General features: G+C 43.3%; 2 protein-coding genes across 2 annotated transcripts in view; one reads left to right on the forward strand and one right to left on the reverse strand.

Moving 5' to 3' along the window:
- Positions 1 to 2,489, reverse strand: part of cdk20 (cyclin-dependent kinase 20) — a 10,494-nt gene extending 8,005 nt beyond the window's left edge. Inside the window, exons 1-3 of the mRNA XM_038298372.1 lie at positions 2,110 to 2,489; positions 1,191 to 1,304; positions 117 to 305 (exon numbers count right to left, since the gene is read on the reverse strand). Of these exons, the coding sequence (XP_038154300.1) occupies positions 117 to 305; positions 1,191 to 1,304; positions 2,110 to 2,184 (378 nt within the window). The 5' untranslated portion in view covers positions 2,185 to 2,489. The remainder of the gene's footprint in view (positions 1 to 116; positions 306 to 1,190; positions 1,305 to 2,109) is intronic.
- A 2,258-nt stretch (positions 2,490 to 4,747) lies between these two features.
- uxt (ubiquitously-expressed, prefoldin-like chaperone) lies at positions 4,748 to 14,473 on the forward strand. Its single transcript, XM_038298373.1, has 6 exons — positions 4,748 to 4,948; positions 7,904 to 7,985; positions 13,294 to 13,361; positions 13,494 to 13,601; positions 13,831 to 13,894; positions 14,023 to 14,473. The coding sequence occupies exons 1-6, from the start codon at positions 4,860 to 4,862 to the stop codon at positions 14,083 to 14,085; spliced, it is 474 nt and encodes a 157-aa protein (XP_038154301.1). The 5' UTR covers positions 4,748 to 4,859; the 3' UTR covers positions 14,086 to 14,473.
- The last annotated feature ends 806 nt before the right edge of the window (positions 14,474 to 15,279 follow it).

Here is a 15,279-nt window from a genome sequence, read left to right on the forward strand (position 1 = left end):
TGGATGGATGGATGGTTGGAGGATGGATGGATGGATGATGATGTCATCCATCAGTCGGTCCATCTGCTGCTCATAAACTCTCTTTCATCCATCAGGATGCAGCTGGGATCGCTCACCCGATGCATGATGTTGTTGCTATGCAGGAAGGCCACGCCCTTCAGCAGCATCATCATGTACCCCTTCACCTGCGCCGGGGTCAGAGGTCGCTGGTAGTTCCTGATGACCTCAGAGAGGTCAGACAGCATGAAGTCGAAGACCAGAACAAAGCCGGTGCCGTGAGGAAAGAAGTCTTTAAGCTTCACCACCTGAGGAACCCAGACAGAGGAGTTCACCTTCACAGCAGAGGAACTTCTTTACAGGAGCTTCAGCAGCCTGGGTGCCAGTCAGAACTTAGTCCCGCCCACAAGGTTTGAGTTCGGGGAAGTTCGGTCTGGCTCTGCTCCATAGTAGCGCGAGTATTATTGCCCACTGTCAGGCGATCCAATCAAAATGTCAGGGCGGGCTTTATACGATGATGGACAGATGATCAAGAGTAACATAATCAACCACGTCACCAAAGCGCGCTAGGGTGACAACAACAATGGCTGCCGCTGGAGAGTTTGGGTGAGTAGATTCTGCTATTAGGTCTGTTCTAGAAGACATCGACAGCAAATTAATTTTAAAAGAGGAACAGAGAAACGCGATCAAGTCTCATCTTCTTATTCTAGGCGTGAAACTGCACGCTTTGATTTTTGTGGACAACAACTATGCGTCGCTTAACATACGTCACGCACTCCGTTGCTCTTATTGGTTGTAGGTCTATCCAATTGAGCGCAGAGGCATTTTTTTTCCTGGTTCGTTCGAAACACGCCCCATAATCACAGCTCTATGGAGCAGCATCAGACTCATTCTGACTAGAATTGAGTAGGACTACGTCAGGCTAGAGCTTCAGCAGGTCCAGCTGACATCTTCAGATGGCCGCGTCTATTACAGCAGCACAGCTGAGGACACCAGTGACCCCCCAACATAGAGACAGCCCCTCTTCTGCTGAGACATAGATGCAAAACATGTAGAGCATTTTTTTTCCTTAGAGTTCAGAGTGTGAGCAGGTTTCTGGAATATCTGAACATCCTTAGAAAAAGAAGCGGAAGCATTTGGAGCCGAACGGTTCTCATTGTGAAGCTAAAGCCTGGACGTCCTCCAACACTCACATACTGGTTGTCCTCAATCTCCTGCAGAGCCTTGATCTCCCTCAGAGCCTGGTTGGGGATGCCGTCCTCCAGCCTCCTCAGAGCCACTTTCTTCAGAGCCACGGTCTCTCCTGTCTGACAGAAGACACACCATGAGTCCAGTTCTTCACATCCTAAAACCAGAATCTGTGGGGTGGATTCACCATTAGGCAATACTAGACTAGATCCCCCCTTCAGTGTCCACCGTACTGGATCAGTCCATTTGCTGCACATGTTCAGAAAGGTCCAAACAGACAGCAGCAAACCATTTGAAAACAAACCATGCAAAGAGCAGTGTTGCCAACTTAGCGCTTTAGTCGCTATATTTAGCCACTTTTCAGACCCCTCTAGCACTTTGATTTCTAAAAAGCTCCTAGCGCCAAATCTAGAGACTTTTTTCTGCTACTGGAGACTTTGGAGACAACATCTAAAAGCAGCGAACTCTGCTCTCCAGAGCGAGTAGATTGGTAACCCCGCCTCCTGCTCTCCTCTATCTTGTCTGCTGTCATGATTCATGCAGCTATTATTTCATCCAAATGAAAAATGGAGAACAGAGAAGCAGATCATGGCTTGTCTACAGTGAAAAGAAGGACTGGGTTGTTTACTTTGGCCTTTTTGGAAACACAGGAAGGAGCAATCAGCTAAGTGAGCTTAGTGCTTGGAAAAAATCTTTCATTCCTTTAGAGACAGCATGAAAAGTCAGCTGAGTACAAAACATAGAGAGGAAAACAAGAAGAAAAGGGACAAGAAGAGAGGGACACAACCTAGAACACATAATGGATGTCTATTCTATTAACATTTCTCTATCTGTTCTATGTGTTGTCTTCTCCGTTCAGAGGGCCCCCTGCCTGTATTTGCCTAGGGCCCCAGATTTCTTAACTCCGGCCCTGGCTGCAGGTACCTCTCTGTGTTTGGCCTTGAAAACGATCCCATGAGCTCCTTCTCCAATCCGACCCAAAATGCTGTACTGCTCCATGTCTGCAGGAGCTGCTGGTTCCTCACTGAGGGCGGAAAGATCCAACAGCAGAACCCGGAGCTTCCTGGAGGCCAACAGGAGAGGAAAGATGGAGGAGAACCTCTGAGGTTAGCCGGAATGAAGCTCTGAGTTTCTTCTCACTAGAACTAAACCATCGCTTATTCTCACGCTAACTCTGAAAAAAATAACCGTTTTTATTTTGTTCGAAGCGGATAAATACAGAAAAACTGCGGATTTAGGCGGAAAAACGGCGCTTTGACGCGGAGACGTCGCCATGGTGACGGCTAGGCGCTGTTTCTCTTCTTCTTCTTGTGAGGATTTATGGCAGTTGGCAAACTAGTTAAAGGGCATTACCGCCACCTAGTGATAAGGAGTTAAAGTAACTGGAAACAGGACTTAACCCCAGAAAAAATTAATAAAAGTAATAAAATAAAAAAGAAGAAGAATAATTGGGATTTAGTGGATCAATGTTTTATTGGATAAAATATATTTTAAGAGACAGATCTATACCAGGTCTCCCTTGAAAAAGAGATTTTATTTTTTTCTTCCTGGTAAAATAAAGGTAAAATAAAATAAATATACAAGTAAGAATAGGACAAAAATTTTTTCAGAAAGGTTTTTTGTTGAAAATGATGCACCACAGGGAACTATAGTGAATCCTGTTTTTATCTATTAGGATTAATGATATGTTTGAACATCTGGAGAGAGGAATGGGCTTCTCTTTACTCGCTGATGATGGAGCAATATGGATGAGAGGGAACATTTAAAATGTAATTGTTAAAAAGATACAAAAAGCAATTTAATATCATAGAAGATTGGTCTTTTAAATGGGGATTTACATTTTCTATAAACAAAACAAAGACTTTAATTTTTATGAGGAAGAAAGCGTCTGAAAATTTAAAATAACAAATAAATAATCCTGAATTAGAAAGAGTAAAAGGAATTTAAGTTTTGGGGATTATGGTTGGATGAAAAATGAATTTAGAAAGTTAAGAGTTTTAAATGTAATGAGGGTTTTGGTGGGGAGTGAGTGGGGTGCAGAGAGGAAAGCAATATATATATATACTGCTTTAATAAGGTCTGTATTTGATTATAGCAGTATAGCTTTTGGATCAGCATCAGATACACTACTCAAAAAATTTGAAAATATTCAGTATCAAGTTACGAACAGAAGCCGTCAGAACAACGTCAGCTTTACCGGTAGAAATGGGAGAACTTCCACTTTAGTTCAGAAGATTTAAAGAGTTAAAGACTGTAATCTTTAAAGAATTTAAAGAGCCATGATGATAATCATCCATGTCATCACATTTTAAAACCTAGCTGGGAAAAGGAAAAAAGAATTTAAATTCTTTTAGTTGGAATATAGAAAACATTATAAAAGACTTTGATTTAGCTTATACAAATATCAGTCAAACAGTTCCTCTTTCACCGGTTCATCCGTCTATAATTCCTGATATTGTTGTTGATTTTACTTTATTGGAGAAACGGAAAAAAAGAAAACCTGTTAGATTCAATTTCAGGACAAATTTATTTAGACAATAAATACTATTGATATGTCCAAATTTGCACAGATGCTTCAAAAGATTGAAATAGTAATAATTGTTCCAGAATTCAGTATTAAAAAAGGTAAAAGAATTACTGATGGAGGATCAGTTTATGCAGGAGAGATGATGGGAATCATTTTGGCTTTAGGATGGATTGAGGAAGTTCTTCCTGTAAGAAGTATAATATGTTCTGATTCAGTTTATCGTTATATTCAATATTAAATAATCTACTAGTAGAGCAGTAGACCTTTTATTAGAGATTCAATTTTTAATTTATAGAATTCAGACAGTGGGTTTAATAGTTGTTTTGGATACCGTACATGGATACCGTATCATATAGGAGTAAAAGGTGGCAGATAAATATGTAAAACAAGCTACAACATATTATTATATTGATATATTGGTACCAATTAGTAAAGAAGAAATTAAATCTATTATTAAACAAAAGGTTGAGAAAAGATGGAAGAAGCAGAGGGAAGAGGATGGAACTGGACGGTGGCTTCATTAGAAAAGTTGGAACAATGAGGAGAACGGGAAGAAATAGAAAAGAGGAAACTATTATATCCAGATTAACTTTTAATCATACAGAGTTAAATAATATATTATTTAAAACATCCAACAGGAAATAATGATTTTTCTTCTCAAGAAGAGACAGTAAAACATTTTTTGTTGGTCTGTTCTAAATATTCTGTTGAAAGAAAAGAATTAGTCATTACAAAAAATTATTTGCAATTAAATATACTAGATAATTTTATACTTCTAAATGTTTGTTATTTAATTAATTACCTGAAGAAACAGAATTTATTAAAAAGACTATAGGATTTATTAACTTTATTATATTTTTATTGTGTGTGGGAGAGTTTATATAGCATCCGATCCGCACTTCATTCCAGTAGATGGCGGTAATGCGCTTCATTAAGTAGCTTACCAACCGCCGTAAAAAAAAAGAGGAAGAAGAAGAAAAATCGTTTCCGGTGTTGTGTTAGCAGCATGCTAACTGTGCTAACCTGTCTGTCTGTGTCGCCAAAAGGGGAATAAATCTTCAGGCAGAGACTCCAGGGGCCACAGCGGGACCCAGGGGGCCACAGCGGGGCCTCCGCAGCTTCTGACTGGTTCCGGTTTGAACCAGTTATGGAGAAAATGTCTCCTCCTCACAGCGTGGAGGAGAAGGTCCTGCAGTATGAAGGCTTCATCAGCGACGTCCTGCGGAGAGACCTTCAGTAAGAGAGTCTTCTTAAACCTCCCTGACAGCAGGAGAAACCATTGATTGTCTACACCAGGGGCCCCCAACCCCGCTCCTCAGGGGCCAACAGCAGGTTTTAGATGATTGCTGCTCCAGCAGCCAGCGAGGAGAAGCCTGTTCCTCTGCCATGAGTTTAACTCAGGGAAGCAGAAGCTGAGAAACAGCTGAAGCAGGAGGTCCTGAGGACCAGGGGCCCTGAAGGAGCAGGGGTCCCTGAAGGAGCAAGGGTCCGAGGACCTGTAGTCCTAAAGGAGAAGGACCTGTAGTCCTGAAGGAGCAGGGGTCTGAGGACCTGTAGTCCTAAAGGACCATGGGTCTGAGGACCGGGGCCCTAAAGGACCAGGGGTCTGAGGACCGGGGCCCTAAAGGAGCAGGGGTCTGAGGACCTGTAGTCCTAAAGGAGAAGGACCTGTAGTCCTGAAGGAGCAGGGGTCTGAGGACCTGTAGTCCTAAAGGACCAGGGGTCTGAGGACCGGGGCCCTAAAGGACCAGGGGTCTGAGGACCTGTAGTCCTAAAGGACCAGGGGTCCGAGGACCTGTAGTCCTGAAGGAGCAGGGGTCTGAGGACCTGTAGTCCTGAAGGACCAGGGGTCCGAGGACCTGTAGTCCTGAAGGAGCAGGGGTCTGAGGACCGGGGCCCTAAAGGACCAGGGGTCTGAGGACCTGTAGTCCTAAAGGACCAGGGGTCCGAGGACCTGTAGTCCTGAAGGAGCAGGGGTCCGAGGACCTGTAGTCCTGAAGGAGCAGGGGTCTGAGGACCTGTAGTCCTAAAGGACCAGGGGTCTGAGGACCGGGGCCCTAAAGGACCAGGGGTCTGAGGACCTGTAGTCCTAAAGGACCAGGGGTCCGAGGACCTGTAGTCCTGAAGGAGCAGGGGTCTGAGGACCTGTAGTCCTGAAGGACCAGGGGTCCGAGGACCTGTAGTCCTGAAGGAGCAGGGGTCTGAGGACCTGTAGTCCTAAAGGAGCAGGGGTCTGAGGACCGGGGCCCTAAAGGACCAGGGGTCTGAGGACCTGTAGTCCTGAAGGACCAGGGGTCCGAGGACCTGTAGTCCTGAAGGAGCAGGGGTCTGAGGACCTGTAGTCCTGAAGGACCAGGGGTCCGAGGACCTGTAGTCCTGAAGGAGCAGGGGTCTGAGGACCTGTAGTCCTGAAGGAGCAGGGGTCTGAGGACCGGGGCCCTAAAGGACCAGGGGTCTGAGGACCTGTAGTCCTAAAGGAGAAGGGGTCTGAGGACCTGTAGTCCTAAAGGAGCAGGGGTCTGAGGACCTGTAGTCCTAAAGGAGAAGGACCTGTAGTCCTGAAGGAGCAGGGGTCTGAGGACCGGGGCCCTAAAGGACCAGGGGTCTGAGGACCTGTAGTCCTGAAGGACCAGGGGTCCGAGGACCTGTAGTCCTGAAGGAGCAGGGGTCTGAGGACCTGTAGTCCTGAAGGAGCAGGGGTCTGAGGACCTGTAGTCCTGAAGGACCAGGGGTCTGAGGACCTGTAGTCCTAAAGGAGCAGGGGTCTGAGGACCTGTAGTCCTGAAGGAGCAGGGGTCTGAGGACCTGTAGTCCTGAAGGACCAGGGGTCTGAGGACCTGTAGTCCTGAAGGAGCAGGGGTCTGAGGACCTGTAGTCCTAAAGGAGAAGGACCTGTAGTCCTGAAGGAGCAGGGGTCTGAGGACCTGTAGTCCTAAAGGACCAGGGGTCTGAGGACCGGGGCCCTAAAGGACCAGGGGTCTGAGGACCTGTAGTCCTAAAGGACCAGGGGTCCGAGGACCTGTAGTCCTGAAGGAGCAGGGGTCTGAGGACCTGTAGTCCTAAAGGACCAGGGGTCTGAGGACCGGGGGCCCTAAAGGACCAGGGGTCTGAGGACCTGTAGTCCTAAAGGACCAGGGGTCCGAGGACCTGTAGTCCTGAAGGAGCAGGGGTCTGAGGACCTGTAGTCCTAAAGGACCAGGGGTCTGAGGACCGGGGCCCTAAAGGACCAGGGGTCTGAGGACCTGTAGTCCTAAAGGACCAGGGGTCCGAGGACCTGTAGTCCTAAAGGAGCAGGGGTCCGAGGACCAGGGCCCTAAAGGAGCAGGGGTCAGAGGACCTGTAGTCCTAAAGGAGAAGGACCTGTAGTCCTAAAGGAGCAGGGGTCCGAGGACCTGTAGTCCTAAAGGAGCAGGGGTCCGAGGACCTGTAGTCCTAAAGGAGCAGGGTTCCGAGGACCAGGGCCCTAAAGGAGCAGGGGTCAGAGGACCTGTAGTCCTAAAGGAGAAGGACCTGTAGTCCTAAAGGAGCAGGGGTCCGAGGACCTGTAGTCCTAAAGGAGCAGGGATCCGAGGACCTGTAGTCCTAAAGGAGCAGGGATCCGAGGACCTGTAGTCCTAAAGGAGCAGGGGTCCGAGGACCTGTAGTCCTAAAGGAGCAGGGGTCCGAGGACCTGTAGTCCTAAAGGAGCAGGGGTCCGAGGACCTGTAGTCCTAAAGGAGCAGGGATCCGAGGACCTGTAGTCCTAAAGGAGCAGGGGTCCGAGGACCTGTAGTCCTAAAGGAGCAGGGGTCCGAGGACCTGTAGTCCTAAAGGAGCAGGGGTCCGAGGACCTGTAGTCCTAAAGGAGCAGGGATCCGAGGACCTGTAGTCCTAAAGGAGCAGGGGTCCGAGGACCTGTAGTCCTAAAGGAGCAGGGTCTGGGGCCCGGGGCCCTAATGGACCAAGGGCCTTCACCTCTGGTCCTCTGTAGATCTATTTCCCAGAGTTCCTCCTGATAACTTGTCAGCCGAATGAATTTAGTTTCTCAGAAGCAGCTGGATCTGATCCAGATGTTCAGACCCTGGAGAGAAACTTTTCTCCGTTATTTGATCGTTTTTCCTGAACCTCCACTAAACGTTTTCTGCTGCAGGAGAACATGAGCTGAGTGTTGCTGGGTGGGTTCTGATGGAACCATCTGCTGGTGTTTGGCAGGAAGGTGATGGAGCAGAGGGATCAGGTCTATGAGAAGATGTCGCAGTACCTGCAGCTGAAGAACACCATCCAGAGCCTGCAGGTAGAGACGCCGCCATCAGACACTCAGCTTTGGTCAGGAGGTAGAAACCAGGCGCTGGAGCAGATGATCCCCGCTGCTTTTATTCCCACTAGATCAAATTAAAGAATTCAGAAGGATTTTTAATTTTATAAACGTTTAGCCTCCATCAGCAGAGCAGCTCCCCATCATTCAGACTCTAAAAAGAAACAACCTCATTTGGCTCTTTGGAAACCTCATTTATATTGTTTGTTTATTCTTTTTCGTCATGATAAAAAAAAAAAATGGTGTTTCTGCGTAACGTGGCGACGCACAAACAGGCTCACACATTCTGAGGTGAATAACTGATCAACGCTGCGTGATCATCAGGTAACTATGATGATCACGCAGCCCTGAGGGGAAGAAAAGACCAGATTTAAAAACTTTATTATAATTATATTTTTATCCTGCTTTGTAGTCCAGGGCAGAATCATAAGTTATGCATCAGCTGTGGGAAAACTGAGCTAAACTCGCCAAAAAACACAAAGTTTGTCAATTTGTCTCTAATCGCTATTTTTTTTAAAAAGGTCACTAGCGGCGTCCCTGAATGTGGCGAAAAATTAGCTAAGGGAGGAACCCTGCCATTTTTTTTTAAATAAGTGCATTTGTTCTTGGATTGAGGAGGTAAAAGAGACATTTTACCGATGGAACAAGATGATTTACATTTAAAATAAGAAAACACAACTGCATTGTCTTATTTCGAGTGTATTTTATCTAATTATCTTATTTAAAGTCTAAAAATATTAATTCCATTAGCAAACTATCTGATTTACCTGCTCAAATTAAGGGTAAATACACTTAATTTAAGACATGTTTACTTATTTCTTGATCATTTTTCCAGTGTATCTATTAAAAATGTAGGAAATTAATAAAAATGGTAGAAAGAATGTAATTCTAGATTTTATTGCAGAAGGCAGAAATTATGGGTGAAAATCTGAAGACAAAATGGAAGGCTAATTTGATTTAAATGATAAAATAAAGGATCATAAATACCACCTACAAACCTTTTTTGGTGGAAAATGAGGGAATTAGGCGCCTTTTTCCGTCCCTAAAGCATCCCTGGTGATGCTGTTTGATTAATAGAAGAACAGAAAATGATTAAAACAAGAGAGCTGTGCTCTGTTTGAAATCCTGGGACGCGTCCTCAGAAGGACAGATTCGAAGGACGATTACGTCATAGCGCGGCGCCGAGGTCTGGTCGGATTCCAAGAGTCCTCGTTATGCGGCCTTAAAATGCGTCCTCCTTTTTGCCCGATTTGAAGGACGGGTCTGATGTATCCTCGGTATTCTTGGATATCCCAGGATTCATTGCGAGACCAAGCAAGCTGTGATCAGAGGAAAGGTTACTTGGCGCCGAACAGTGGTGAAAATCGGAAGTTCAGTTTAATATAATCCAGTCAGTGAATAGTTCCGTCTGAAATGAATGAAAATAGTTATTTTAATGGTTATAGAGTCAGATATGTGGCGGTAATGTTTGATTTATCTAAAGGTTTTTATCTGTTACTGTGTAAATGGGTTTGGCTGTAATTTAAGGACAGATTCTAATAGATCTGCAGGGTGGGGACTATAAATCTGATAGGATTTTTATCTTTTTATTGCTGTTTTGCACAATTTGCTTAACTACATTTTTGTTGTTGAATATTAGAGATTTTGCAGATATATTTTTTATAAATACATTGTTTAGATTTACTTATATATTTCTAACCCTTTTATAGAATAGAATAGAAAATCCCTTTATTTTCCCACAATGGGCAAATTTACAGCAGCAGAAAGATTATTGAAAATAGTCACACAAATGTGGACCTTAGAAAAATGTATAAGAATAACATAATAGGGAAGAGTTAAAATATGAACAATATAATTCTGTAAAGTGTTTTAACAATATAAAACTGGAGAATTAATAACCAATATGCAGCTATGGACATTTTTACAATAATGGATATTTGAAAATAGCAGCAACATCAGAGATGTGCAGAATGACAGCAGCAGGTTATTTAACTGACTAAGGTTTCTATCATTATATTTGATTTTATTTGTTCCTGCTGCCGGTGGTTGGAACCTTTATTCCACTCTGGATTCTTGTGAGTCTTTGTTCACTTTATAATAAAAAAAGAAATAAATAAACTAACAGTTATGAAAACTTCGGTTTTCATTTTTTTCCTGCTTTGTGTGTCAACTTTCACGGTTGCTAAGCAACAGAGCTTACGGTGGTAAAACCTGCCCAAGGGTAGACCTGTTCGAATTCACAGCCAAAACTCTTCCAGTCTCCTTATTTTCACGGACTTGGAAGAATCCAGTCCAGGTAGACCGCGTCCTTGGAGGATGCAGTCTAGGATTTCAAACAGCGCTATAGTCTCTAAAACAGACATGGCTACGGCTTGATGCTAACATGTTTGTTAGCTGTCTGAATTCTGAGATTAAAGTCAGAATTCTGACTTTTTTCTCATATTATACTGGAATAAAATTTAAATTTTCCCCCAGTGCCCCTCATCCTGTTCCGTATAAAATATCTTAACTTCCTGATCCACCATCAGCTCATGTTCAATACATTCATCCAAGTGTCCATAAATAATCTAATCATCGTACTAAAACAACAATCTGATGTCCAGATGGAGACAAACTGTAAAGCTGCTTTTTACCAATAGCTAAATGTTTTGTTGATGTCTGGAAAACAAGATGTGTTACCTAGCAACCACAGCAGAGCTTTACCACGGCATTCTGTTCAATGGCCGTCCCAGCCATGATGATCTCAGCATCATCGCCAAAGCAGAATGTTCAATCGCGTCACGCTGAGAGGAAAATGATTCATCAAGCTGAGAAACTGCTCGCTGCACCTTTGCTGATGATGCAAGGAACTCCTTTCCCTGACCTGCCGGCTCTAAGTCAGTCAGAAATGGACAGTTTGCATCTGTTTGCAGCCATTCTCACTGAATAAGGACTAAACTGGCGGTGTGGTCATCTACAGGAAACAATCTAAGAAGGTGCTTTCTCATTATTTTGTGCAAAAATATATTTTTTAAGCTCATACAGCTGTCCCAAATTTGTTTAAAATTAATTGCAGCTCTGATGTGGAGGTTTGTAGAAAGACCCAGACTAGTTGTTTGCTGGTGAAGATTCTCAGTCATCCAGGTCAGTCATTCAAAAAAATGTAAAATCAATCCACTGGACTTTGTTTCCCAGTTTGAAGACGTTTCTCTTCCATCCAGGAAGATTTTTGAATTCTAAATGTCAGAAATAACGTTTAGTTCCAGGTTTTATCCAGCAGCCCAACAAAGCCTGGTTTTAGTTTAGAAAACATGCAAATAGAAACGGATGAACGGGTCCCCCCCTTTGGAATGGGGGTAGTTTGGCTTCTTTGTTAGCCTGCAATGCCCCATACCTGTCTGTCTCTGAAAGGGGGGGTCGTTAGAGGGAATAGTTGGCCTGGCTGAACAGGTGAGGTCTTCTGTTCTCCTGTAAAGTTGTTTTTTCTTAACAAAGATGGCTTCCTTCACTCAAACTTAACTCCATTTCTGAATTTTGAATTGAAAAAGCTTGAAAAGTTCTTTCCCTGGATGTGACGCGAAACCTTCAGACTTGAGGAAAAAAGTTAATTAGATTGTTTTTAACTTTTTTGGATGACTGATAATCTTTACCAGCATATGGTACTAAAAGTACTTACATCTATCCTTAACTCACTACAGAATGCTAATACGTATCTTTTTTTATTGTTTTATGATGTTTGTGAGACAATTTTGATGCTTTTTACATTTTCTTCATTAAACAGCTTCTCTGACGTCATCAGACATGCTCAGGTTAGCCTGACTAACTATGATTAAACCATGTTTATCTGCATTTTACTTATTTCTTTCTGTAAATTACGCACTTTATGCCACAAGGTTCACGAGAAAGGAAAAACTTTAACTCAAAAAGACTAGATTTATGTTCAAGTCCAAAGCTAGATCAGTTAGCTCCTGGGAGTAGCATAGGGTCCCATTTCCGGTGCAGAAAAGTGATTAAAAAAAAAGAATTTAAATGCATTTATTATCTCAGAAAATACATTATTAAACTTTAACAGGTTATATTTTAGTACACTTACTATTTTTAGGGAGGGGAAAATGTAATTTAGGTCTTTTTTACAAAATAAAACCGAATTGACCCGGATGTATATCTGGATGGGCCGATGAGCTGATGGTTCGGATCCGGTAGCGACAGCGAGAGCCGCTCTCTGTAGCCTCCAGCTTCACAGACAGGAAGTGACACAATTGGTTTTTCAAAATAAAATAAATATGAATATTTCATTATATTTAATTCATTTTAAACTCTGTTTTTCACTAAAATAAACACTCAGATATACAGATGGCATTATGCTATTCTTTACATTGTTTTAACATATTTTTGTTGGCGTTTCTAAAGGTGCTGAGGCTTTTATTTTGCTGAGGCTGGGCGCCACGATCAATTCTATACAGTTTATTTCTATAGCTCCAATTCCCATCATGTCATCTCAAGGCACATTATAGAGACAATTCCACCAGATCATCCAGTCAGATTGTTTAAAAGTTTTCTGAGGAAAACCTGCTGATTGCATCGACTCTTCAGCAATCCCTCACACTAAGCATGCTTGCAGCGACAGTGGAGAGGAAAAACTCCCTTTGAACAGGAAGAAACCTCCAGCAGAACCAGGCTCAGTGTGAGCGGCCATCTGCTGAGGCCCACTGGGGTTCAAGGAGACAGAAGCAGACATAGAAAAAGAAGCATAGATAAAATTCAATTAAAAAAAGATCAATTAAATGTCAGTGCTCGGGATGTCGAGGTACAACTTCTGTCATTTTAGTATGAAGTGATTTTTAAATCAGGGAGCAATAGTCAACGTTGTTTTATTGTCATTAGAAGTTAGAAATATTTTTTTAATAGAAATAAAATCCTAGAAAAGCACAAACCACTGCATCAACTCAAGTGCTGTTGCTGCTGTACTGCCATCTGCTGGTGTGATGCGGTACAACGGGGAAATAAAAGGAAAACCGCAACCAGAAGCTGAAGCTCATACTAAGTGATCTGTGACAATGACACAAATAGAACTCTCACAGTTCATGTTTAATATTCTAATATTTATTTTCATCTCAGTCAATAAAATGTTTTTCTAATTCTAGTTTTCTTAGTTCAGGTGATGATAACCATCTTACATCGATGGATCAGTTTATCATGAGGCGTTTGAGGTGCAGGGCGACATATTCAGGTGTTTTTTTTTTTTTTTGATGATGTCAGACTGCTAATATCAGTGATGTCACTGTGACATCACTGCGTGTTCCTGCAGGAGGCGAGCTCGGAGCAGCTGAAGGCCGACGTCGACCTCGGCTGTAACTTCTTCGTTCAAGCCCACGTGTGAGTTCCTCCCTCCTGCTGTGAAACGGAGCGACGGCGGCGTGGAGCCGGACCGCGCTGCAGCAGCCGCTCTCTGCACGTTTCAGGTCCGGTTCAACGCTTGGTTCTTATTGGCTCTTTTCTTCTCGTCAGCGCCGACCCATCCAGGATCTTTGTGGCGGTGGGATTCGGGTTCTTCGTGGAGATGACGCACGATGAGGCGCTGCGATTCATCGACAAGAAGACGACTCAGCTGTCAGCGTGGGTTCATCATCACCATGGAAACGGCGATGAAATCGCTTTTTTTTTCTCTTAGGATTATAACCTAAAATATAAATTGGGAAAAAAATTAACAATATTTTCTAAAATACGTTGAAATGTAAAAATGCTGCAGGTAGAGCTCTGTTGGGTTAGCTCCATGCTAGCAGTATCCATGCATTCTAATGAAAGATGCTAATCCGGCTAACTTTGCGCCCGTTTTCTTTTGCAGCTTCACTGAGCAGCTCACCAAAGACTCCGCCAAAATAAAAGCGCACATCCGCATGGTGCTGGAGGTCAGTATCTGCTGTCCAGAACCATGGCTGGGTCAGCACCGGCTTGGTTCTGATCCGTTTAAGCATAAGGGGGAGGGGTTTAAAGCAGGACGGACAGCTCTGATTGGCTGAGCTCTTCTTCTCTTCAGGGTCTGAGGGAGCTGCAGGGGCTGAGCGACCTTTCAGAGACGCAGAGGAGAGACGTTTTCTAGGATTCCCACATGATGGAGATGGGTGGAGGTTCTGCTGGATGCCTGATGAACAGAATCTGACCGGAGGAGGAGGAGGAGGAGGAAGGAGCTCCTCATTAGGAGAGAAGCGTCTCCTTTCCTGAACACTTAGCAGGAGCAACTTCTCAGATGTGGAAGGAAGCCATGGCGTCGCCTATGATGTCACATCCTGTTGGTGCTGCTCACACAGGAAGTCATCTGCCCAGCTGAGACTTTTCAAAATAAAGCGACTTTAAAAAGTCTGGGGATTTCGAACCAATGAACCTCTTTATTCCAGAATAAGTGATGAAAGGAGAACATTCTCTACTTTCTCTACTATTTTTATTTTTATTTTAGTTTTTGTTTATTAAAGACTTGGATTATTTCCCTGGGTTGTTTTCGTCCCATTTTTTGATGTTTTTACCACTATAAGTCCTTTTTAGGGCTGTTTGTGACCCTTGGCAGAAGATGATGACCTGGTTGGTTCCAGTTAGCTGCTGCTGCAGTCAGATTCAATGGTTGAAAAGTTTCTACTTTAACATTAAGACCCAATTATTAGCTTGTTTTTGGATAAAGTCATTATTCAGGTCAATATTCAGCACTTGGTGTGTATCTATGCTCCATGCTGGCTGCTCAAAAACTCATTTATTTAACTTGAGAACATGAGATCTGTCACTGAATGGGTCATGTGACCCCGAGCGTCAATTATGAATGTTTAATCTCACCTAAAACACCAGAGCTAACCAAGCTAAAGGCACCAAAACAGTTCAGATCATTAACTTATCCGCCATATTTCTGCTTCCTTGTGTCAGATTTATTCTAGATCTACAAGGAACTCCATTAGTTCTCAATCTAATGGTCCAAACTGATCTAGAAGAGATCTAGAGATTAATTTTTAAAGGAAAAGTCCGCTCATATTCAGAATTCAAACTTCTGTACTTTAAGAACTTATTAGACACTTCAATAAATAATTCAGAGTAATTTTCATGTGAATGTGCTTTACCGGAGGCATCCATGTTTGTCAAAGAACACTACTGCCACCTACTGGTTAGTGACGTCACGGTGCGGTATCGGCTGTTGATCAAGTCCCAGTGCTGTATCTGGTGTTTGTCACAACGCGCTATTATCCAAGTCATCTTGAAAACATTCTTCTTCCAAATGTTGGCTACATATTACGGGTTTTTTCTCTGGCCAGAA

The sequence above is a fragment of the Cyprinodon tularosa genome, unplaced genomic scaffold (genome assembly GCF_016077235.1).
Source record: "Cyprinodon tularosa strain WSP-4 unplaced genomic scaffold, ASM1607723v1 ctg407, whole genome shotgun sequence".
Classification (NCBI taxonomy): Eukaryota; Metazoa; Chordata; class Actinopteri; order Cyprinodontiformes; family Cyprinodontidae; genus Cyprinodon; species Cyprinodon tularosa.